We start from the raw sequence: 26,448 nt of genomic DNA on the forward strand, positions 1-26,448 counted from the left end.
CGACGTTTCGATCCTCAATAACGGTTATGGGATCATCATCAGGACTGGTCAATCTTCATGCCTGAGAGGTAGTCTTAATAAGGCAAGGGGTTAGGGTGAGGAGGAAGGAGAATAGGGCCGAGATAGGGTTGAGGGGAGAGAGATAGGATGGAAGAAAAAATTGAGGGAAGTTAAGGAAGGCTCAGGGATGTATGCCATTTTTCTCAAGATGAGTACTTAGTGGAGGATATTAAGAGAGTGAGTGAAACGATATACAAACAGAACGTACGTGCAACCTTATTACTCCAAGTATGAATTTATTTCCATGTAGGGGTGTTGGTATGCCGGTCCAGAGACATCATGCTTATTCAGTAATGAATTAAGTGATGCATGTGAGGGTAAACGTCGTCTGTTAAGAACTTTCTGTAGGTCTGAGCTGGAGACAACAAGTCAAGTTAGTTAGAGATATAATGCCGCAACCAGTCAGGCTGGGGGCTACAGTCATGGCTAGAGGGGCGATGCCCCGCCCGTGGGCCCCTGTCTACTCGGGGCGTAAGATGAAGGCCGGAAGAAAGTGATCTGGTTAAACTGGGAAGGAAGGACCTCCCTATCACAAAGGACAAGGCATGTGGTTGCGGCCAAAGCTTACTTGCCTCCGTTTGCAATAATTAGAGGGGTACATTCTTGTGCAATGCTCTAAGTCTTGAGGCTCACAATGAAGCGCGGTGTAGGGAATATCTGTAGGGAGACGGATGGCCAGTTAGCCACTGGGTTGACAGTCTGCTGGAAGTGTGCGTATTAAGAGTTCTAGGCGTTGCAGCTTACCTGTGGCGATTTCTAAGATCTGGTCACGAATGCAAGCACAACGGATGCGTGTGCTACATAAATAAAAGTACGGACGTGACTGCTATTGGTGCGCATGCGGTCACCAGATACTAACTAGAGCGTACCGCATCACACGTGCCGGTTCGTTATAGGCGCCATGCTAGAAGGAGCAAATAGCCAGTATACAATGAAAAGACATACTGGGTGCGAGTAATCGGCATAGTACAAAATAAGAGTAGATAGGGGACAGCCTAAAGGTATAGTTACCAGTTAATACATAGAAAGGCACAATTTCAGGCACAGGACGCAATAATTAAACTGTAAATTTGTACCATTGTAACTGATTTAATCAGGGTCTGTGTCTGCATATAGGGCCATCCATTAGAGTCGAGAAGTATACAGACTCAAAGCTGGCAGGTCATAGTTTCAATTGGGGGTGATGGCAGAAAGAAACATATTGGCATACAATACAAAATGACAAGAGTTTTACTTGCCAAGTGGTGAAACCTGTTTTGCTGCGCATAATATAGGTGACTAAAAAACTAAAAACCCAGTATTTATAGTAATGTGGCAGTAGATACACATTTTGTCATCTGAAAATTCGAGATAGAAACCATAAGCAACCAAATTGTGCCATGTAAATGTCTGAACTGTATCCATCTTATGGGTTAAAGTGCATATCAGGATTCAGTGGTTTGTCAAAGTTGGCAAATGAGAGGGAACCAAAATAATTACACGGTCACTAAGTGTGTACTGCACGGTTCATGAAAAAACGTAATCAGATCAAATTAGTCCAGTCCTCCATAAGGTTCAAGCGAGTATGGAGACTATTAGTCCTTAAAATACATTTTAGTTCCTCCTTATTCAGGGTACTGCTAATGTCAGAGCTTCGAGGGGGCGGATGGACCACATTAATTACTTGCCATTTCAAGTCATCCTCCGTATGCCCTAGGTTTGTAAAATATTCAACCAAGGGTGCGTTTGCCCTTTGGCACTGTATTCAACTTCGGTGTTGGCAGACTTGAATTCTGATTTTCTGTGTCGTCTGTCCAATATAAATTAGGTTACATGGACAAATGATTGCATACATAACATTATGGCTGTTATAGTTTGAGAAATGTGTTAAGGTTACATCAATGTTCCCATAGACACATTTTATGCTTTCAATAATGAGGTTACAGACACTGCAACCTCCGCAGCGATAATGGCCTAGTGTTGGTGGCAGGCCCCATATTTCTGTCAGAGTCTCAGAGATTTTGTTTGGTGCTAAAACATCCCTAACTAGGTGGTTCTTTATGTTCCTATTTTCCTTGAATGCAAATAATGGGCGTTCCAATGTCAGTTTTCCTGCATAAAGTATTGACCAGTGTTTTATAATACATTTTTTTACAATATTAGAAATAGGAGAGAATGTTGTGACTCATACCATCCTATTGTCATTACTATTGAGTGTGGGAGTCAGGAGTGTCTCACGTGAGCAATACCAGGCTCGTTTTAGTGAGTTCTTTATTAGTTTGCGGGGATAACCTCTAGTGAGCAGTTTTTTGGAGAGGGTCTTGGCTTCCATGAAATAGTCAACTTTACAGGAACAATTCTGTCTGATACGAAGGAATTGTGAAAAGGGTAAGGAGTCCTGTAAAGCAAGTGGGTGATGACTATTGTAAGGTGTATAGTAAGGTGTTTTTTCAGTTGGCTTACGGTAGAGTGGGTGTGAAGCTTGTCATCTTCAGATATCATAAGTAAGTCAAGGGAAGGTATCCTAAGTCATGCTGTGTGTCAAGGTAAATTTAAGGCCATTACAATGGTCACTGAGCCAATTTAGGACAACAGCAGAGTGGTTTCGGGTCCCTTCCAAATCAGGAAGATATCGTCTATATCTCTTCTCCATTCTAGGATATTGGAGGCGAATGGGTTAGCTGCAGACAGAATCATAGGTCTCAAGCCAATCATATACAGGATGGCAACATTTGGCGCAAAAACAGCACCCATGGAGGTCCCTATAATTTGTTGGTAAAAGTTGCTATCAAATGCGAAAAATTTCTGTGATGGGCAGATTTTAAGAAGATGTAAAATAAAGGGAGTGGGTCCTGGATGTGGACGAGGTATACAATGACTCCACATTCAGAGTGCAACAAATGCATTGTGCAGTATCAAACGGGAGTCCCTCCACCAAATTAATCATCGCCATTGTGTCTTTTACATAGCATTTAGTGTCATGGACGAAGTCTTTAATAAAGTGACCTACATAACGGCCTAGTGGCTCTAGAATGGAGCCGCATCCAGATACAATGGGCCGTCCCAGTGGGGTTTCCACATTCTTATGCAGCTTGGGTAGAGTATAAATCACTGGTGTTCTGGGAGATTTTGTATTCAATTAAAGGAATTCATTTTTACTAAGGAACCCCTTTGATTTTCCCTCTTCTGTAATATCATGGATGAGACCCTGTATTTCTTTAGTGGGGTCAGATGTAAGACTTACATAATGATCAGTGTTGGCAAGTTGTTTTCGAATTTCTGATTTGTATGTCTCTATGTCCTGAAGTGCAATACCTCCGCCCTTCTCAGCAGGTTTAATTACCACCGTTTTAGTCGCAGTAGTGTATTTTTCTCTTGCAAGTGGAGGTTGTATGGAATGTACCTATGTTCTTGTTCTAGGCCCATAATTTTTTTAACGACAAGCTTTTCAAAGGTCTGTATCTCTGTTGGTATGGTGTTAGATGGTGGAAAGAATATACAGGGTGCTAGAAACGATGTATATATGCAGATTGTGTTGCTTATGGTTTTTGCAGAAAGAAGGCTTGTAAGCGCACTTTAAAAAAAAAAAAAAGGAGCAGTTGAATCTGCAGTTCTAAGAAATTAGGTTTAGTAGTGGGGACGAAGGACAGTCCTTTGCTAAGCAATGCAATTTCTTTCTCAGAGAGTTAGTGGGTGGAAAGATTGAAGAGCGGAATGGTCTTCTGTTTAATCATATGCATTATGCTTCTCTAGTAGTGAATCTTTCCTAGATTCACATGCTTGTATCTTCCCCCTTCCTCATAGTGGGAATCTGAAGGTATAACAAATAGATAGCAGTATAAAGAAAAAAACTGCACTAATACCATAGAAATGTCTTATACTTAGTAACCCAGTACCATCTTCATATGGTCTAAATACCGACCAATGATATCACAGTTCCCAGCAGAGCCACCATACCTCATATGTCCAACCGCCATTCTGTGAGAACGAGTCTCCCTGAGCTCTGCTCAGTTTGTTTCCTTGGTGAACTTTTGACCTGTTATTTCGCAGCAGATTCTTTCTGGAACTGAGGTATTGCCTTTTTTCTTCAGTTATAAAAAGTCTGACAGCTCTAAGAAGAGGCTGTTCAGGCCTTGTAGATCTTGTGGGAAGGCCAGACTGTTCTCGGAGGACCCCCACAAAGATTGCTTACACTGCCTTCATCATATGCATGTCCCTAAGGAGAGTATTGTAGGACCTTTCCTGCACAAACTCTGAGGGATAGAGAGGCACGTTTGCTATTATGGCTTCAAAAGAAGAAGACCATGTCTGACTCTGGTTCGGGGGAGGAAAAGGCTCATTCCACTCCAAAAAGAAAGGTGGAGCCTTCTGAGTCGAAGACTGACTCTAAAAAAGAGTCTGAGGCAAGGAATCGCGTGTCCCACAAGGGTGAAGGGTCGAGTTACTCTCGAACACCTCGCCCAACCTGGGGCTTTACCGAATGGAGCCGGCGATGCCCACTCGTGCATGGGATGTTTATACAGGATTTTATGGGTCGGGACCTGTCAAATATACCTGGGTGCATTGATGCCTACAACAAACACACACACCACACCACACCCCACCCCACCACACCACACCACACCCCACCACACCACACCCCACCACACCACACCCCACCACACCCAATATGTATGTGTAAGTAAGCAGGGCGCAGGTGGGTCAGCAGCAGTTGGGAGGAAGCAGCGTTAGGAGGCCATGGGGACGTCCACACTACAGCGGCCATGTGAACCCACTGGCAACATTTCTGACATACTGTCTGCCTCTCGGTTTATTATGCACGCTTCCGGTGTGCACGTAGTGCGTGCACGACAGATGTGAAACCAATATCTAGCATAAGTAAAAGTCACGGAGAGTTGAGCAGACATATCAGAATGACATATTACAATTTAACAACACATGTAACCTGCATCTATAAAGGGCCACAGCAATAACAAAAAAGCACTGGCATAGCCAATAGGTTTCAGACACCTTTGGGACATTATGAGTGTTTAGCCATGCAACAGTTGATGTTGCACCAAGGGTATTGTGCTGCGTAATTAACTACTTATAATGTCCCAAGGCGAGATCTATTGGTTATGCCAATGCTTGTTGCTTTAGGAGGGGGGGGGGTCCAGATCTTTGCTTTTCACTTCCTTTTTTAGACGGTCAGTTAGTGGACCTGCTATTTCAGAGTACCCTGAAATGAACCTGCGGTAGTAACCCAAGAGGCCTAAAAACGCCTTAACTTCGCGATTAGTAGTAGGGAAAGGGGTATTGACAAGGGCTTTAACTTTCTCCTCTTGTGGCTCTGATGCCCTTCCCCAGAGGGATTTCCGAGGTATTTAACTTTTTGGAAGGACATTCTGGAATTCGGGGCATTGATGTGTAGCCCCACTTTTTCGAGGGCTTTGAGGACCTGTTGGCAGTATATGAATTGTTTTTCCCAAGAAGGGCTTAAGATAACAATGTTGTCTAAATATGTGGATGTGTAGGTTTGATGGTCATAGAGTATTGTGTTCAAGAGCCTCTGGAAGTTGGCAGGGGCGCAATGCAGGCCAAAAGGAAGCACTGTAAACTCATACAAAACCTTTGGGGTGGCGAAAGCGGTTTTCTCCAGATCCTCAACCAAAAGGGTACTGCAGGTTCCCTTTTAGGCAAAGTCTATGGTGGTTATGCATCGGGCCTCCCTAAATTTTTTGATTAGTTCATCAACTCGAAGTGGATGTCAGTCGAATTTGGAAAGATCGTTGACTGCCCTGAAGTTTATGCAAAACCGTATTGAGCCGCCGGATTTTGGCAAGAGGACTATTGGAGAGGACCAGTTGCTGTGGGGCGGGCGCATAACGCCCATTTCCAGCATCTTGTCTATCTTACCATCAATGGCCTCCCTTCTGGCGGCCGGTATACGGTAAGGTCATTGTTTGACGACTTTCCCTGGAGGTGTGGTTATTGTATGTTCTATGAGTGTTGTTCTACCCGGAAGATCAGACAAAATGGAGATGTATGGATTTAACACTTTCTGCAGCTGGGATACCGCCTTGGCCGTTAGTTCTTCATTGATAACTAAGTGGTTCAGGGTGGAGGGGTTGTTTGGTGGAGTGGTTTGGACAAGATGAGAGGTCTTTGGAAGGGGGCCTATCCATTTCTTTAGTAGATTAATATGGTATTTTTGGACTTTGTTTGGATGTATTTTTACCAGGTATGTTGTCTGTCCTATTTTCCCCACTATTTTGTATTGACCCTTCCATTCAGTATTTCCAGTTGTTTGGGAAGGGGGAGGTGTATCAGAACACAGTCCCCATTCTGGAGGTGTCTCCACTTATTCCCCTTGTCATAAAAGGTCTTCTGTGTCTTTTGGGCCTTCTCTAGGTTGGAATAAACCAGATCTCTTAACTTTTCCAACCTGGACTGGAGACCTTTAGTATAGTCCAGGTATTCTTGAGTTTCCATGGGTTTTTCTTGTTCCCAGGTCTCTTTTATCATCTCGAGCAGTGTCCGTGGCTGGCCCCTATATGCCATATAACAGCTCAAATGAGGAACACCCTAAGCTACTTTATCTCTGTCCTTGAATGACAAAAAGGGCAAAGGGCAGAAGTAGGTCCCACTCCCTCCCTTCACTGCTTAGCATTTTTCTTAGTGTCGTCTTGAGGGTTCCATTATACCTCTCACATAGACCATCGTTCTGTGGATGGTAGACGGAGGTCTTAATGTGGGATATATTTAATGTCTTGCAGACCTGTCGCATAAGGCGTGAGACGAAGAGGGTCCCTTGATTGGATAGTATTTCCTTCTGGAAACCCACTTGGGAAAGGTAATCTGCCAGTTTCTCCGCTATGTTTGTGGTAGTGAGAGCCCTCAGAGGAAATGCTTCGGGATATCTGGTGGCATAGTTCACCACAACCAACGCATATTGGTTCCATTTTTTGATCTAGGCAGGGGGCCTATAAGATCCATACCCACCCTCTCAAAGGCAGTACCGATAATAGGAAGGGGTTGCAGAGGAACAGCAGGGGGTTTGTAGGTGCTATTTTTTGGCACACTTCACATTCCTGACAATACCTCCCAATGTGGGCAAAAATGCCTGGCCAATAAAAGTGTTTCAGGATGTTCTGCCGGGATTTCTCCGTCCCACAGTGGCCTGCCAGCAGATGGGAGTGTGCAAAAAAAAAACATTGGTCCTGAAAGCTCTTTGGGACAACCAGCTGAGGGGACGCGTCATTGCTCCCTAGGCGATAAAGACCGTTGTTCTGTATCTGAAAACAGGGTACATTAGAGGGCGATCTTTTTTTTTTTTTTGCCTGTTGTCATGCAAATTGGTGGATGGGGTCATTTGTCTGAGCAAACCTGAAGTTATGACTGGAGAACCAGGGAGTTTGGGCCAGCAAGTTTGAGGAAGTGTGTTTATTACCAAGCCTTTCTCTAAACAGGGCCAGGAAACAGGGGTTGTCTGTCTCTATTATGGCTTCATCAGGTAATGTGTCCATTATGCCTACCTTAATCCAAGTTGTGCACCGAGGGGTAGTTTTAATAGGGACCATTGCTACGGGATAGGGTTTTACATCCCCATGGACGTATCGGAATTTCAGTTGCTGGGGTGAACTGATTTTTCTTTACTAGTTGTGACTGAATGACAGACTGTCTACAGCTTGAGTCTAACAGTGCTTCTACTCGTTTCCCATTAATCCAGAGAATTACATTAAAGCTTGTTCCCAATTCTTCTAAGTAGAGTATGATCTTTGAGAGGTAGTTTATGCCCATGGGTTCGTCAGTATTCTTCTTTTGAGGGCAGAACCTGGCAATATGTCCCCAATTTCTGCACTCAAAGCACTGTGGTCCAACGGAAGGAGGGACCTCTGGCTTTTGGTGAAGAGGTCTCATGAGCTCCTGGGTAGGTTTGTCTTGTTTTCTTTCAGGCTTGGTTGTTGTTGGTCTTGTCCTATGGTTCTTCTCATGGTCCCAGGGAAAGGTAAGAGGTTGGGCTCTTGCGAAGGTGGTGGCCATCTCCACTGCTTGCTCTACTGTTAGGTGCATGTGTTGTCGGAGCAAACACTAAGGCAGGAAGGGCAGGGCCTTCAGATACTGCTCCAAATAGATGAGTGCCATTATCTCTTCTTTTGTGTTGTCTTGAGGCCTTAACCACGTGTCTGCTGCTGTCTTTAGTTTGAAAAATAGGGTTTTGGTATTGTTGCTGGGGGTGCCTCTCTCCTTCCTAAACTTTATTAATTTCACAAAAGGCACCAGCCAATCATAACAACACAGTGATAACGTAGAAATATAGGCAGTATTCTGAGCAACCCATGTAACAAGGATGTACAAATTCAAAATGATATACATTTGAGTATCCCTGGCGAGACTAAACCATACCCCCAACCACTTCCCCCAGACCCTTCAGTATTTCTTGGGACAGCCACGCGCCTCGTACATGATCTTTTCCTGCGTGGCGCACCAGTCAACCCCAGCCCGCCAGCGCCCAATGTTGGGGGGTCAGGGCTTTTCCATGCGGTCGCTATATCCCTTTTAGCCACCACCAATGCCGTGGTATAAAACAAATTTTAATTTCTAGACCCATCCAGTCCGTCTGTGATGCCTAAAATCGTGTGTTTCGGGTCATGTGGGATTTCCCAACCCAGTACTTCGGTGAGTTCCTCCTCAATGTTTCCCCAGAATTGCGCCAAGCGTGGACCGACCCATACCAAATGGCGAAAGTCAGCAGGTTCCTGACCGCATCTAGCACAGGCAGGGGTCGGGTGAAGTTTTGCGCGATGCAGGCGGCAGGGTTCAGGTAGGCCGCATGTAAATAATAAAGGTGTACCATGCTCAGTTTGGCGGAGGCAGCAACTGTCCTGGGGCCATAAGGGCGCACGCCAGTCCTCCTCCTCCAGGGTGCCCACCCAGTCCTCCCATTGAACCTGCAGCCGATCTAAGGATGTTGGGGTGTTGTTAATCAGTGTCCGATAGATGCAAGAGATGTCCCCCCTCCCCAGATCCCTCCGCATGATCTGTGCTTCAGGAGGGCTATGGCCAGGAAGCTGTCTAACGGTTGTGAGGGGCGCTTGAAGAGCATGGCGCAGCTGTAGGTATCTATAAAACTGCGACTGGTGTAGGGAGTGTCTAGTTAAAGGTCTTGGAAAGAGCGCATATGATCGCCCACCCATACATCACCCAGTTGAGAAATACCTATAAGGTCCCAGGACCGAAAACCCTGCAGCCCATTGACCTCCATGAGTCAAGTGCCCTGCCACAGGGGCGTACATTGGGTCAATGCGTGTGTCCACTTGGTGTGTCGCAATGGGGCCCGCCAGGACAGCAGCACAGAACGCGTCACCTCTGGCAAACGGGCCGGAATAGGCTCCCCATACAGCATCACCTGAGCACTGGACAATCCCAGCTCACTGAGCTCCAACCTATGTGCCGGATCTGACCAGGCCCCATTAAACCAATCATGCAGTGATAGCAGACGCATGGCCAGGTAGTTTAAATATAAATGTGTCATCCCCAAGCCCCATCAAAGGAAGGGATCCTGCAGACGCCCAAAGCCAGGGGGCTCTCCCTTTCCCCCAGAGGAACCTAGAGGCCATGCTATCAAGGTCCCGAAACCAGGCCCTCGGAAAGTTGGGGGGGGGGTGTTTTGAAGCATGTAAAGGAATCTGGGGAGAATCATCATTTTAAAAAGTGCGACCCTCCCCATGGGGTTCAGGGGCAATGCCTGCCATTTCTAGAGGTCAGCCTTGGCCCTCTTCACTAGGGGAGTAACATTGAGAGCCCAGCTGAGTTCAGGGAGTAAAGTCACCCATATCCCCAGATAACGAAGTGATTGGCGGCGGAGCGGTATGTTGGACTGCCAATCGAAACATTCTCTAGGCATGTGAAGGGGACCAGGACCGACTTATCGGGATTGAGCTGGAGGCCCGCTCGAAGGAATGGAGGATCCGGAAGCAGTGAGGGTCCGACCTCGCAGGATTCGCTAAATAGATGAGGACATCTTCCGCGTAAAGGGCAATTTTGTCTGGTTCCGTATTGGGCCATTCACAATCCTGCACCTGTCGACTCAAGAGTATCAAGGCTGCCAAGGGCTCCTTCACCAGAGCGAAGAGCAGGGGGGAAAGGGGGCATCCCTGCCTCGTTCCCCTGCTGACCAAGAAGGGATCAGACAGAGCCCCGTTCACAAGGACACGCGCCCTCGGACGGGCATATAGTACGCAGACTAAACCCCGAAAGCGGGTCCTGGAGCCCATCTCGGCAAGAACATACTCCTGGAACCCCCAGTCCACTGAATCAAAGGCTTTCTCAAAGTCTACCAGGAGGAGTGCTAAGTAGGGGGTGATCAAGAGCCAGGGCCGAATGTTTCCGCCGAAGACAGTGTTGTGTACCACGCAAAGGCATGAACCCACATTGGTCTTGGTGGACCAGTGTGTGCAAATGGGATTTGAGATGCTGTGCGAGGATCGTAGCAAACAACTTCAATTCCGTGTTGATAAGGGAGATGGGATGGTAGTCTACACCCCGGGGCGAGGGTGGCTGGGATTTGGGCAGGACCACTATGGTGGCCATATCAGTCTCAGGAGGGAAGGAACCCTTTTCAGCAGCCTCCCGGAATAGGTTAGCAAGGTGTGGAATTAGGGTCTCAGGGTGCAGGTCATAATATTCCTGGGGAAGGTCGTCCGGGCCCGGCATCTTGCCGGATGAGGTAAAGGTGGTCGCCTCCCCAATTTTCTCCTGGGTGATGGGATGGTTCAGGTCCTCCTGAACAGTAGAATCTAGTCAAGGTAGGTGGCCGGTTCCAGCCCCCAACAAACCCGAGAGAAAGAGGGTCAGAGTTTTTGCCGTTTATAGTTGGTGTATACTATGAGGCAAAGGCGCGGGCCATCTCCGCTGGGGAGTGACGCACCAATCCATTCTGGGTTATGATATCGGGGATTATGCGGTTTGCTCTGGGCTAGGTGGCTAGTCTGTGGAGGAATGAACTGTTTTTATCGCCCCAGCCCTACACCCTGGCAATGGAAGAGCGCCAGAGGAGTTTGAACGCATCCAGCGACCCCTGTCGAATCTCCTCGCAGATATGAGCAAGGAGCCTCACTTCCGAGGTGTCGGGATTCTGAGCGGGGAATTGTTCGAGGCTCAAAGCCTGCACCTCTCGCGAGGTAATTTGATCTAACTTCGCCTGCCGCTGGAGATTGAGTTGGCCTTTTGCAACTTCCCTAATTGTGGCCTTGCCAGCCTCCCACTGGATGCCTGGTGAAGATACCGACCCCTCATTGGTCTGGAAATAATGTTTGAGTTACCGCCCCACCACCTTCCGGAATTCCTTGTCTTGAAGGAGCCATGCGTTTAACCTCCATTTCTGACGCATTAAGGCGGGGGGGAGCCCGTAGTGAGGATCACTGGGGAGTGGTCAGATATACCCCGAGGGAGTATGGCAACATCTTGGAGCGTGAGGCAATCAGTCGAGGGAACGAAAATTGCCTTGATGCACTCGTGTGTTTGGTGGGCTGTTGAAGTGTGTGTAAATTCCTTGGAGTGCGGATGTCAGGTGCTCCATTCGTCACAAAGACCTAGGGATTCCGCTCAGTTCGGTAGGTGCTTCGCGTGCGCAAGTCTACTGTGAGATGGGGGCCCAGTCATGTCCAAATCGGGAGAAGAGACTGCATTAAAGTTGTCCTCCAGAAAGGTGGAGCCCAGGGGCAAGGAGGCCAGGAGTGCGGCGGAGGTACCTAGGGTCGCCGTCAACATCGATGGAGGAGAGTAAGGCGGTACCAGGTTGAGGGGGTCGCGATTCAGAGTGCCAGACATGGTCACAAAGGTGCCCTGGACGTCATGACTGACTCGCGCTGACACAAAAGGAAGGGAACGTTTCACCAGGATCGCCACCCCACAGGATCCCCGGGGAAAGCCCGAATGCCAAACCCTGTTGTACCCGTATCTCGCTAAAAAGGGGCATTAGTTGCCCAATAAGTGTATCTCTTGTAGTAGTAAGACCTCCACCCCAATGTGTTGTGCGTAGCGCAATACAGCCATGCGTTTTGAAGTGGTCCAGAAGGCCGTTGACAATCCAGGACATAACGCGCAGGGAGGCGTTCAGGCGCGGTGCGTCCGACATAGTAGCGAATGGTCGCAGTGGCGGGGAAAGCCCCGCAGGCAAGTCCGGCCAGAAGCAGGGTATCCAGGATGCATTACTGGGTGCCCAGATAGCAGCTATTGTGTCCCCACAGGAAGTGGAACCGGACTTCGTGTGAGTGCTGATGCGGAAAAACAAAGAAGGAACAAAAAACTAAAAATAGAACTCAGGACAACGGTCCCCTAACCCAACCACCACCCCCCACCCTAAACTTCAGGAACAGAAACATCTGTCGCCCTAACAATGGAAGAATTAACTCAGGACCAAACTAAAACGCTTGGGAACGTGGGAAGCGTGGAGGACCCCTCCTCATGGCAGGATGGACATAGTCAAGTCCAGCAAGAGAGAAAGCAATGGTGAGCCGGTACATTGCCTCCGGCCGCGGAGCCAAGCCCGGTAGGCAAAGACGAGTTCAGGCTGGGTCTCTTGGAAGTGTTGGGCTATGTGAAAGATCAGTGTCCAGGAGGTCAAGCAAGGAAGGGCGGGGCGAGGCTCCCCCATTACTCAGACGGCCGGAGGAGCCGGATCTCCTCACAGCCAGATGGTCTCCATGGGGCGGCCCGGGCAGTCGAGATGAGCCCAACGGAGAATCTGAGCGGACTAGTCTCTGGCCACGGTGCCTACTTGAGCGGTTGCGCTGGGGCTGGGGAGTAGGACTCTCCGGATGGGTGGGCCCGCCCTCCGCACCACCCGTAGTGAGATCTGATCGATGGTCTGAAGGGGACGCTCCTCCGTGGCCCAAGTCCAAGCCTCCCCGGGAGAGTTGAAGAATAGTCTTGTTGGTGAACACCACCCTCAAGCGTGCTGGGAAGAGGAGCCTATATTGACTGTTGGGGGCATGTAGCTTTTGCTTGACCTTGCCAAACAAACAACGTTGACCCTGGACCTCACTAGTGTAGTTCGGAAAAATCATGATCGTATGATTTTCGTATCGGAGACATTGCTGTTTGCGGGCTTCAGCCAGAATAGAGTCTCGGTCTTTATAGTTAAGGATCCGCATTATGACCGTTTTGGGTGCCGCTCCCTCGGTGGTTTGGAGCAAGGGAGCGTTGGGCTCGCGCTATTGCGAACCACGGAGAGAGGGAGCCTTCAGGGATCCATGATCTCAACCACTTCTCTATGAAGTCGGCAGTGCTGCCCTGTTCTGCCCCCTCCGGAAACCCAACCAGGCGAAGGTTGTTGCGGTATGATCTGTTTTCTGCGTCTTCACCCCTCCGGTGCAGTTCCTGGGTGTGTGATTGGAGACGTGCAACCTGCCCCTTAAGTTGCTGGACGTCATCTTCCATGGTGGAAATGCGAGATTCAGTCTCTGTGATCCGGGCCGTGGCGTTTCGGATGTCCTGCCGGATGAGGGTCATATCCACCCGGACCTCCGTGATCTTGCGCTCCACGGAGGACTGCGAGGTGTGGATGGCTTGAAGGATGGTGGACAGATCCGTTGCCTGTGGTGCATCCCTGTCCGCAGTTCCCCCTGTCGCCCCAGTTTCAGTGGTGGTGAAGCGATCCATTTTGGTCAGGGTGGCCGGGGTCTTGGCTGGTCTGTCTCGGCCCATAGCGCCACTCAATAGGGCAGGGGACTCCAAGAAGTGTCTCGAAAGGTTATCGCTGCAAGTGGGCCGGTGGGCAACCCAGGGAGGCACAAGCGCCGGGAGGCAGCTGGGGATGGAGGAGGAGGCCTTCCCAAGGCCCTCCGTCGCTCGATTTGTGTCGCCGACTCCAAGGCGTCTCGGTGGGAGGCCGACCAAAGATCTGTAATGGGCCTCCGAGGGAGAGGTATCACAGCTCCCAGCAGGTGCCGCAGAGTTAGACTGGGGGGGCGGAGAAGGAGACCACCGCAAAGTTCCCCACACCGTCCGACAGGCACAGCCAGAATAATACCCCCCACAATGTCATCTCTGGAGGCAGAGTGGTCAGAGCCAGATCTTTAAGGGCTGTCCGGGCGATTACTGCCCCATTAGGACCGGACTGATCCGAATAGGGTCAAGGCGGCCGGGGGCGGTGGAGGGGTCCCTACCATGGTCCTCCCGCCGTTCGATGGAAGCAGCCGACAACACCCCTCCGGCCTCCCCAAGCAGGAGTTCAGAGTCTTCTCCCAGTACAGCAGCCACAAGCAGGTCTAGGGCCCAGAAGGCCGGAAAGAGGGCCGCGGGGCACCCAGGACGCAGGGACAAGGCATGCAGCAGGCCACCAGTGCGCGCAGGTGTGCCCCCCTCTGTCGGCACGGGTCCCCCTCTGCCGCCGGGACTTACCAGCCGCCAGGATAGATCGGCGTCGGGCTCCTGAGCACACAGTCCGCCTCACCACAGGCAAACTCCGTCCACCATCAGCTCCCGGCCCCCGGTTGCCCGAAGCAGTATTCGGCCTCACGGCATCCTCGTCGGGCACCAAGGATTCTCAATTTGAGCCCCCAGCAGGCACACACAGAGGGCCCCTCTGTGCTGGGCGTGAAGTCTTCAGCAGCGGCGGGCAGGCGAAGGTCCTGACGTCCCTAGCGCCTACCGCCCAAGGTGGCGGTCGATGTTGCACAGCGCCGCAGGGGCAGTGAGTGTCCCTGTCGTATGCAGGCCGCGGGACTGTTTCAGACTGGTATGGCGTTTGCAGCACCGGCGGGCGGGACGGGGAGCAAGGCACAAGCAGCAATCCAGATTTCGCAGCCCACCTCCGGATGCCCCGGATCTCGAGGGAAGGCCCTCACAATCCTCCGGGCACCCAGGCCGGAAACAAACTACAAGGTCTAGAGGCCATAGGTAGCGCCGATCAGCATGCAGGGGCTGCCATCTTAGGTGCAAGTTCCGGCCGGCCGACTGAGCCCGGCGCGACAGCGGCCCACTAGAGTTTTCCACAGCCGGGAGCGCAGCCGGAGGTGCAGCAACGGACCGGCAACCAGTCTCCGGGTGGGATGGCTCTCTGGATGGGCGGATGGTGGAGGGGTCCGGGAGCACACTCAAGGTGCGTCCACCATCTTGGCTCGTCAAGCCATGACCCTCTCCTTCCTAAACCTAACTTGGTATGCTTCTACATCCATACCGAGATGGTCTAGGAATTTTTTCTTTTATCTCTGTGTAAGGAGTATTAGCCCCGGCATTAGCAACCTGAGAGGCAGCCTGCGCCTCCCTAGTAGGGAGGGAGCTAGAAAAAAAACAGCCATTTAGCCAGGGGCCACCGGCAGGCCCTTGAGGTCCTTTCAAAATTTAGGAGGAAGGCATCCGGATCTTCCACTGGAAGGTATTTCTGTAGGGCGATGTTGGGAACCCCCGTAGTCGGTTGTGTAGTTTGCAACTGGGTAGTCAGCTGAACCTGGTCTTCTGCGACCTTGTGTATACACTCCAATTGTTGGGATATGGTGCAATTAAACAAGTCCCTGTCGGCCTGGGCCGAGGACATTGCTACTCTAGGGCCAATTCCAGCTTTTCCTGTCCCTTAATTAGGTGTTGTGTTAAGTTGTCCATTCTGACCTTCTAATGGTAGGTTGCCCGCATTCTCCACCACGTAGGGAATCGGCTTGTAAATAAGAAGGTCTCTCAGAAAAATTGTTTTTAACTGCTTGGTTTATTGCACCCATGGTCAAAGAATAGACTAAAAGTAAAGTCTTTGCTCTCCTCCAGCTGCAGGACTGACATCGTGAGGTCTCTCCTTGGATCTCAATTCAGGTGGTGCCTTGTGAAACAAAAAGATAGAAACCGGGAGAAACCGGAATCAATGGCCTATTTTCGGCTTGTTAAGAAAATAACACGGAGGGTAGTGTTTGGGATATGTTCACCCTAAGCGAAAAAAACTACACCATTGGCCAGGTATTTCTGGTTGTAGGGAAATTACACCAAGTAAGTTCAAGTGCTGTTTGATACCCGCTTATCGCCTAATCCCCTCAAATGCTCTCATACCTGTGAGAGCCACGCTCCTCCTGGAATGTGGCTGGCTTCCTAGTGTGGTCTTTCTGGGCGCTTGTCTCTTTGTCCCGCCACCACTGGATCCTCAACCCTCTGTTTTGGAGTCGGCTCGGGTTTCCCGGTCTAGGCGTCCCTCCAGCTGCAGTCTTCCTCATGGTCTGGTTAGGCATCTTCTTCCTGGTTGTATGTCGTAGGCGGCAAAAAGGTTGGCTTTTTCTCTGGCTTTCTTGGGCACACACCGCTCGGCAGAGTTCCGGGTTTGGTCCTTGTTGTCAGCTGATAGGCTGGGCTCACCGATTGGAGAGCCCCAATGACGTAGGGCACATGTTCAAGGGGAATGTGTGTGTGTGTTGCATATTTGGTTGTCTGTCCTTCTATACGATGTACGTCTCTGTATTTCACCTACACCTTTCATGGTGACCTGTTTTAGTCTTCCTTCTCTTAAGTAAGCATCTCTGTTACATTATTTCGGAGGATGCCTTGTATATCTTCAAGGTTCTCAGTGTAAGAGCTGTTTCTTTTTCCCATTGCTGTTTCTTAGCAATGCTCTTCAGCATTCATTGTTCTTTTTTTTTCTCCATCAATCTATCATTGGAGGTCTATATTTTCAAAAGAATAGTTTCCTCAATGATCAGTTGGTGGTCTTTATTCCTTGTATGTGTTACTGTGGTTGAGCACTCTGTGTATGCTTCTTTCATTTTGTTTTGAGCCTGGACTCTGGCCTATTGTTCTTGGCCCCTTTTCATTCCCCGATCTTAGGCTGCATCCCCTTTTGGGGCTGTCTCTTTTACTGGTTCTATACCATGTTTTTCACAGTCTTATAGCTTTCTACTCCCTACGGGCTTCCCATAGTCCCTCTTTGAGATCAGTCCTTTTGGTGAGCATTTTGTTTTCTCCAATCATTTTCGGATAGCAGGGCTACCTTTCTAACTTTTGGGCCGGCTTCCCATATTTGGGGTTCTTTAGTGAGGTCAGTTTGCAGCCCCTCTTCCAAGGAAGGTATTGCTTGTGTATCTGATTCTAAGAGACCATTCATAAAGACCATTCTGCACCACCCACTAAATAGCAGAATAATGCATCAAGTGTAATCTGGAAAATTCTGCAACCTGCAAAACTACTTCTGCTACAGGTAAGTAACTGTTTCACCTCTGGCTTGCCCCACAATAGGCAACAGATCCTGCCCCTATTAAGAACAGGATGTTCCATTCCCATTTAAGGTGGTGATCCCGGAGGAGCTGCAAAAGTTTCTTACGCCAAAGAAACATGCAGCAAAACACTCAATTACCACATTCACCCTAGTAATCACCTTTACCATAGGAGTCACTACACATACATACTGACTCAGATCTTGTTAGTCAATACGACCCACTGGACTCCTATATGGAACCAGACCCACCACAACAGAGGGAAGATCCCTGGTATAGATCTGCATAATGACACCAACCTGGAGTCCCACCCCATCAGATCTTCGCCACCTGATGGGTCTATGGCATAGCACTCTATAATTCAGAGAGCAGCAGATAACCAAAAGGTGAAGCTCCTCGTCCTAGAGAAAGAAAATAATTTCTTGCAAATGCTCAAGTGTACGACCAAGTGCACAGCAGAGAATTTAAAAAAGCCGGTTAAATCCACAGTTGTCACCCCTAGAATTGAGAAAAAATACAAACAGGCACCTGATGGTGCAATTTATATCTGATGTTGTGTACCACCAGGCTTGTTGGTAATTGTCACAGCCAGGAAGAGGGCATTTGCTCAGAGGACAGGGGATACATCACCTTCAGACAAGGAGACACTGCAGGTAAACCCGTTGCAGTGGGACATGCAGTGGTGAATGGCCAACTCCATGGCCTCATCTTAAGGTTTCAGTTACCATTAAGAGGAGATGTAAATGTAGACAATCATCTCCTGGAGACTTGCCATGGAAGAGGCAAGAACTAGTTCAGGAGGGGGAAATCCTCTCCAGTGCAAATATCTGCTGTGAATGCTGAAGACACAGCCATCAGTGGCCTGTTCGATGGCGAACGCTTGTTCCACCCACAGGTAGACCGCATGATGGAGAAGATCAAAAACGACAAGGACGCTGAAAAAGCCATGGGAGCACAGCAAACACAAGTGGGCTAGCACATTTTTGGTGCCAACAGGTGCAATGGGCTACAAAAGCTGCTACCACACCCAAATATTCTGGGTTCCAACTTCCCCCAACGTTTGCCAGAGGGATAAACCTATAGGCTCTAAATATGAGGAGGCTTTAGGGGCAATGACAGAGGTAGTGGGAGAGGTCGCCCACAAAAGGGTTTCTTCACCTCTAAGCAGGGATATCCTTTACCTACCTCCACTAAACCTTTGCATACGGTCGTGACACTTCAACATGACTACCCTGTAAGATGTTATTCCCGGCTCTGCAAAGATCATCACATGGCATTTCTCGATCTCATGAACGCATACTTTCACATCTCCATTCATGTAGAACATTACTGCTATCTCAGACTTGTGTTACTTGGACAACACTAAAAGTTCAACGTTTTAACCTTCGGATCACAACGGCCCTAAGGGTCATTACCAAGTGTCTAGCGGTGGTCCCAGTGCCATTCATGTCTTTCTGTATCTGGATGTTTTGCTAACAAAGAGAAGTTACCAATAATACCCATCATGCATTCAAACAGCTGTGTCATTTCTAATTTGGTTAGGCTTCAGTCAGTGCAAGAAAGTATCTTTTGTCCTCGCAGCAGATACCTTTTTTGGGAGGCAGTATTGAACACAGTCACAGGCAAAGCCTACCCAAACCAAGAGAAAATGATAACATTTGTGAAACTGTTTTATCATTGTCCGACGTCACGCCCTGTAACGCTGAGAATGATTATGAAATTGCTGGGGAATATGGCCTCTTAATTACTTATGCCTACTACGTCTCTTGTGATAGTCCATCAACCAGGACTCTTCAGCCGACTCTGTCCTGGGCTTTTCTTTCAATGTGACGCTAGGTGTAACCCATCTCCTTGCAGTCAGCCTTGAAGCCCCTTGTCCAGGTTTTTTTGGCCTTCCTCTTTTCCATTTCCCTTGAGGGTTCCAGGTAAGGGCTTGCCTGGTAGTGTTTGATGCGGGCTTTCTGAGTGTGTGGTGTATTCGGTCCTAGAGTCTTTTCATTATTTCTTCATGAGCATGGAGTTGGAAAGTCTGCTGCTGTAAATCGTTGTTGCTGATTGTGTTTGGTGAATTTTCCTCAGACAAGTGTTGATGGAGGTCTGGACCTTGTTAGTGGTTGTCACTAGTGCCCTCCAAGTTTCTGCTCCATACAGAAAGACCAATTTTACTTTGGTGTTATAAAGCTTGATCTTGGTTTGGATCATTCGGTCCTTGGAGCTCCAAATCTTCTTTAGCTTCATGAAGGCAGCCCTTGCTTTGCTGATTCTTGCCTTGGAGTCGGCGTCTGTGCCACCCTGCTTGTCTATGACACAGGTAGGTGAAGGCCTCAACCTCCTCCGCTGCACCGCCTGCAAGAGTGAATTCAGTTATGCTGGCAGTGTTAGCCTTCAGGATCTTGGTTTTCCCTCAGTGTATGTTGAGACTAAATGTGCTGATGTGGCTGCCACATTGTCGGTATTCTCTTGCACCTGTAGATGGGTATGGGAGAGAAGGGCCGGGTCATCTGTAATGTCAATGTCATCGAGCTGTGTTCAAGGTGTCCTCTGGATCCAATTTGTTCTCCTTGCTGTGAATGTCTTCATGATCCAGTCTATGGCCAGCAGGAAGAGACAAGGTGAGAGCAAAGAACCCTGACGGACGCCAGTCCTCACTTGATTTTCCTCCATGGATTAGCTTGCAGGCAGCCGCGGTCCGTAGTAGGAGTTTCTGCAGGGCGGTGACGTGGGGATGGGGAGGGGCAGGTTGGGGGGTAGTAATGTATGGATTACGGAGTTTAACAGGTAAGTAAACATATGAATAAATAAAACGAATTTCGTTGCGCGCACTGCATCGCATTTTGTGATGCAGTGCACGAAACAAAATTCGTTTTATTTATTTATATGTTTACTTACCTGTTAAACTCCGTAATCCATACATTACTACCCCCCACCCTGCCCCTGCCCCTCCCCCTCCCCACGTCACCGCCCTGCAGAAACTCCTACTACCGACCGCGGCTACTTGCAGGTCATGCCCTCGTTAGAGTACCTGATGATTCTTACAAGTTTATCTGGCGCACCGTATTGGCAGAGGAGTTTCCAATGGGTCTCTCTGTTCACACTGTTGATTGCCTTCTCATAATTGATGAAATTGACGAAGAGGGGCGAATTCCATTCCATCGACTACTCAATAATGATGTGCAGTATTGCAATCTGGTCTGTGCACTAGCTACCTTTGCAGAATCCAGCTTGCTGGTCTCGCAATTGAGCATCAACTTGTTCCTTCATTCTGTTCGGAATTACTCTGTTGAAAACTTTGCCTGGAGTTGATAGAAGAGTTACCCCTCTGTAGTTTGTGCAGTTACTCAGGTCACCTTTCTTGGGGACTGTGATGAGATCTCCCTCTTTCCAGTCTGATGGCATCTTTTCCTCTTCCCAGATCCTTCCAAACATGGGGTATATTGTGTCTACTGATGTTTCAGTGTCTGGTTTCAGTGTCTCTGCAGGAATGTTGTGAGGTACCGCTGCCTTCTTATTTCTCTGATGTTTTATGGCTTGCCGTATTTCTTCCATAGTTGTTCTTCTGCAGTCGATTGATAAGTCCTTGTCAGCTGGCTGTACATCTCTTGGAGACTGGCTCGTTGAGTTCTTTCAAGTTTCCACGGCTTGCTACTTCCTGGGTTTCTGTGGCAAGACCACTAATGAATCTTTGCCTGTCTGATCTTAAGCTTCTCTTTGCTTCCTTGTTGGTTTTGGTGTATTCGCATTCAGCGTTTGCTTTTTCTGCACTTGTTTAGCTGGCATTGGCTGTAACTTTCTTTTCCTTTCTCTCTTGGATTTTGTGGCGCGTCTTGGTGGAGATGCATTCTTTGTGTTGGTGTTTCTTGGGACCCAGTACCTCCTAGCAGGTTAATGTTGCAGTTTCTTTGACCTTCTCCCACTGACTTTCTACTGGGTCTCTGTCATCTTCTAGTTCTTGCAGGATTTGAAACTTATGACTGAGTATTTACTCTGTTTCTATGCATGCTTAAGAAGGGTGGTGTTATATCGCTGGAGTTGGTTTATCGATTCCAGCTATTCGTTCTTTAGCTTTAGCTTTAGCCTGGCCACAACAAGGTGATGATCTGATGCCAAGTTCGCTCCTCATCACTCTCAAACCCTTCAGGGACCTGTGGAACGTCTTGGTAATGCAGACATGGTCAATCCGATTCTCTATCGAATGGTTTGGTGACACCCACGTTACCTTGTATATTCTTTAATGCAGGAATACACTACCGTCTGTTACCAGACAGTTCGGGGCACAGAGATCTGTGAGCCTTTCACCATTCTCGTTCTAGTGCCAAGTCCATGGTTGCCCATGACTTCTCCGTACCCAGTGTTGTCGCTTCCAATCTTGGCATTGAGGTCCTCCATCAGTATGGTGATGTCTCTCAAGGCATTTCTCCAGAATGGATTGAAGTCCGTTGTAAAATGGTTCTTTTTTCTCCTCATAGCACTGGATAACATTCATGTTGAACCTCATGTTTTTTATGTGGATGGTCACTGTGAGGATTCTGGGACCATGGCCTTCCCATCAAATTGGAGCTCTCATGGCTGCTTGCGGTCACATCAATGCTGCTCCCGGAGTGTGTGGGCCGTTCCGTTTTCTTCCTCATGTCCAGAATACAGCAGCATTCCTCCTGGAGCCCGTCTTTTGTCTTTTGCTTTACTTCCTCGAAGTATTTGCATCTTTCTTGGATCTCTTGTGTGTAGTTGGGGAAGATTTAATGCAGGAGGCCTGATAGAACAAGTACCCGCCTTGCAGGCCTTCTATAAAACAGTGTCTCAATCCCAATGGTTGAAGATACGGACAATCAAAGTGTGTGCACCGAGTGGAGGGAATTTGGTCAGAGATGTATTTTGAACGAGAGCAACAACGTGTCCGACGTCATCCAGGATGTCAACCAGTTCTTCAAAAAGGTAGCAGGGTCCATGGATTCAGACTCCTTTGGGAACAAGTTAAAAGTGAAGGTTATTCTGTTGCGAACTGTTTTCAGCATCTTAAGCTCGTTGGTCACGTCAGGTGTGTCATATAGTCAAAGCTCTGCTACTTCATCATCCTAATGCAGAGGTCTACAACCCTACCCACAATATTGCAGAGGTCTTGATGTAGTAGGGAGACATCCGCCTTCACCTCCCGAATTCTCTACTCCAGTGTGTCTCTGGATTCTTGGATGACTTGGAGGATGGCGGAAACCTCAGAAAAATCAGGGGTTGCATGTAGTGTGGACCACTACCCTGCTGGGCACTTCTGCTCCTGGGTCCTGTAGTAAATTTGTTGATCTTGGTTTGAGCCGGATGTGTGGTGCCCTTGTCTTTCCCCATGTCCCCCCTTGTGTAAAGTGCAGCTTCAGTGGAAACTGTTGGATGGATGGAAGGGGGCAGACGCAGTCTTGGTGCCACGGCACTTGAAGAAACTGCAGGTTATATCCAGTTGCGACAACGGTCAGTCCTGTGGTAAGAATGGGCACCCTGGCTCATTTGTGTTCCTCTCCGGCCTGCTTGCCCCCCGAAGGTAAGGCAGCACGAGCAACCGGAGATCAGCAGGGTCTCAAGGGTGGGGGGACATAGATCCTGAAGTCACCCCACCTGGACCCAAATGTCTCAGCCGTGCCGTGCCTCTTCCGTGACGCCAGGCGTGGACCGTTGACCCTGGGATTCTGCCTAGTTTTTTCCAGTCCTAAGGTCCTGGACGGAACTGATGTCTTCTACAAAGGATGCTGCTTCCTCGCCACAGTAGTCCGTTCAGGTAACCTTTGGGGAGCCGGCGCTTCAGTCTAGGCCTCCTCCTTGTATTCGGACACCATGTTGGGTCTGGCAGTCTTGTGGGAAGGAGTGGGTGCAGCAAGCCCCTGCCCCCCTCAAAGCCTACAAATGCCAGAGTTCACGGATTCCTGTCCTCGAGAGGTAAAGGCAGTATCTGTGAGGATAATTGGGGTGGCAGGCAGTGCGGATGTTTATGGATGGAGGAGGAGATTCAGGAGCACTTATACAGTCCATCTGCCATCTTGGCTCCTAAGGCCACGCCCGTTTGCTTGCTACTTCTTACTAGATTGCAAAAAGAATAGATGATGGCTGGAATGCTGTATCAATCGACCATTCACCCCAGTCACAGATCTGGGTTAAATCCATATTTTTTTTGCGCGCCACGCCATCCCAGATTAGACCCAGCCATATGCAAATATTTGACCCTGTTCCCAGTGGAAACCGCCGAGCCCGAACTGCCAGGCCAGGTCCTCCCTGGACAAGAAACACGCATCCTAGGAACGGATTTGGGGGTTCACCTCATCAGCCAAGATAGCTTGAATCTGGTGGCGTAGCGAGCATGAGACCCTTGTCTAAGCATACCCTTCCCACTTAGGGTGACAAATGCAAAAAGAACAGATGATGGACTCACACACTTTCGCTCACTGCCACAAATTCACACATGCACACTCGATATCACTCACACCCTCACTCAATCCCATTAACTCTCAATGACTCTGAAATACATTTATAAAAACAAACACACTCACACATGCACAGCAAAACTGGATTTTTTTTCTCACCTTGTTTCTTCTGCTGATGACTTTACTCTTTGGCAGCAACAGAGCAGGAATTTAGAGGGAGGAATCCGCAAGGCATGATTACCGCCCTCAAACAAAGAGCTACACAGAGCAGCAGGCCATTATTACTGAATGGAAGACCTGCCTCTGTTGCTGTAGGGCCTGCAGTGCAGCAGCAGAATAGTCAGGTCGAAGACCCCAATCACCAGTCGATTAGGCTAAACGTGTAAAGATTGATCATTGACAGCTACAGTCCTTTTGACTTCTTGAAGACGTTTTAGATGTCATCTTGAGAGACAGGAAGCCTGCTTCCAAATCTGCCTATGCATGTTACTGGAACATGTTCATTCAGTGTTAAGGCGGAAGACTCCAACCACTTTAAATCTCACCTTACTGACGTCTTGTGGTTTGCATTGCCCTTTGCATAGCTGGGTCTGGGGGGGTAACAGTTAAAACTTACTTGACTTCCCTGTTTACCTTATTAATTTCCCTGATCAGCCTTCCCGTTTAATATTGCCACTAGTGGTGCTTTTTCGAAAGGTTTTACTTTACTTATTTTCTCCCTCTATGTATTGCTACTCTGTAGGATTTAAAATTTGTACTGGCTTTCTTGGTGCAATGCCCATTCGAACAGATGCACAGTTGCTTATTTCATCTTCTTACATTGAAGATAGTTTTGTTGGAGGCAATATCTTCAGCTCTTAGGATAGGAGAACTTCAGGCCTTCTTGATTTGTCCAAATTTCACAGTTTTCTACCCACTATTAAAGTTGGTCCTACACTTCATTCCTTCCCAAGGTGGTATCTGCATTTCACATGGGTCAGCATATTACTCTGTCATCTTCCTTAAATCCTCATCCTGCCAAGTAGGAGGTATTGCTACATAGGTTAGAATCCAAACGTGCTTGGCCATAAGACATTCGCAGGACAGAGTGGCTGATGAGTTCTTTAAGGGATAAGGTAGAAATACAAAAAGGCATAGCAGGACCAAATGCACCATTTCCGATTGGATCATCCTCTGTATGGAAAGCTGCTATGCCCTAGCCAGAAAGGATCTGCCGAACGGCATCTGTGTCTATTCCGCTAGGGCCGTGGCTGCCTACACAGCCGTCTTTACAGGTGTCAAGTTTGCCGACATCTGCTGGGCTACTACATGGTCTAACTGGTTTACTTTTGTCAAGCATTACTAACTTGCGTCTCTGAATGCAGTAACTAATACTTCGCTTGAGCTGTGTGGCATTTCCTTGGTTAACTAGCACTACTCTAATCCATCTTCCAGGGTTCCAGGAAGCTATTGTTTTGTGACTCTTTCATAAGGTGAGAAATTTGCAAGAACACGTATCGATAATAAATAATATGTATTTACCTTTTGTAAAAATATTTCTGGTGGATACATACTATTCCCACAGATTACTTTCCTCCCTGCCTCATCTCCTATGAATTAGTGCCATGACTAATAAGATGCCAGAAATGTTCCTGTCATCTTGTCTTCTTTCTTCAAGCTGTTTTTTCATCAGACTGGTTTTTAGTAAGACAAGATTGGTTTATCTGGGGCTCGAAGTTGTGGTGCTGGCGAAAGCATCTGGTGGGCGATGTGCTGGGAAATTAATAATTGTTTTCAAAGGGAGAGGATGCTCAGTTAAATTAATAATAACACTTGAAAAACCTGTTAACAGACTAGACTAAAGTCATTCGAGAACTAAGCTTATTAGTGCAGAATCCAAGTGGTTGATCCAAACTGCAGTTTTGGATTTAACACTTTAAAACATATGTGATATTTTAGTCTTCAGTGTATAAAGCTGTTAGAAGAATGTTGATTAAGTTAGTGCCCATGTATTGGTTTGTTGAAACTCTGGGCGTTTTGCAACTGCTATAGATGTAACTTCAATACAAGCACTGATTGACCTATATTTTGTTGTGTATTTAACTAATCTATTTCTTTCAGTCAGAGGAATTGCTGTTTTGCCAGCTTGTCATCCCAGAGTTCTCCAGCCAGGCTGCATTTCTGCACACTGAAGAGTCCGTTTTTGCCTGTTCGACTGGAGTTGGCAGGAGCTCTTTACCTCAGGAGAAAATTACTTTTGGTGCACAAGGTAATACTAGCATTTCTCTTTGCGAAGGCTAAATCTGAGCTAATTGAAGCAGAGATTGAGCAATGAATCATTGCATGTTCAATAATGTATTCGCCCCAGGCACCTTAGACGTTTAGTTATACAGCATATTGTATAGAAATATTTATGTAGGACTTTTCTGGTTGAAGTGAAAAGGTAAACTGGATGGCTTGTATGGGATAATGACTTGCAAAACTAGGAATAGTTTCAAACATTAGCTATAAAACTGATAAACATTTTTATATTCTGGCAGTTTGAAGTCTTAATACTCCCTTCTTGGACGTGCTTGTGGTGACAAGACCACCTGCAATCAAGAGAGATTGTTTAGCTTGCGAACCAGGAGGGAGGCGGAGTCCAAGATGGCGGAGTGAGGACTCTGCTGGCGGCGGACCGAGAGCTCTCTCCCTCCACTCTGATGTCAGCAGCGGATTACTGGCGCCCTCTGAGGACTGCAAAGAATGGGGGATAAGCCGTGATTCTGTCAACTGTTGATACGGCAGGGAGCGAACCGGTGAGGAAGGAAGACGACCGGGGCCAACGGAACGAACTGGGCAGCTTGGAGCACAGAAGTAGC

General features: G+C 48.2%; 1 protein-coding gene across 1 annotated transcript in view; it reads left to right on the forward strand.

Moving 5' to 3' along the window:
• The window catches only part of NUP133 (nucleoporin 133), a 1,523,409-nt gene that overhangs the window by 409,995 nt on the left and 1,086,966 nt on the right, over window positions 1–26,448 (forward strand). Inside the window, exon 10 of the mRNA XM_086927107.1 lies at window positions 25,709–25,856. Within this exon, the coding sequence (XP_086783233.1) occupies window positions 25,709–25,856 (148 nt within the window). The remainder of the gene's footprint in view (window positions 1–25,708; window positions 25,857–26,448) is intronic.

The sequence above is a fragment of the Lissotriton vulgaris genome, chromosome 6 (assembly GCF_964263255.1).
Source record: "Lissotriton vulgaris chromosome 6, aLisVul1.2, whole genome shotgun sequence".
Classification (NCBI taxonomy): Eukaryota; Metazoa; Chordata; class Amphibia; order Caudata; family Salamandridae; genus Lissotriton; species Lissotriton vulgaris.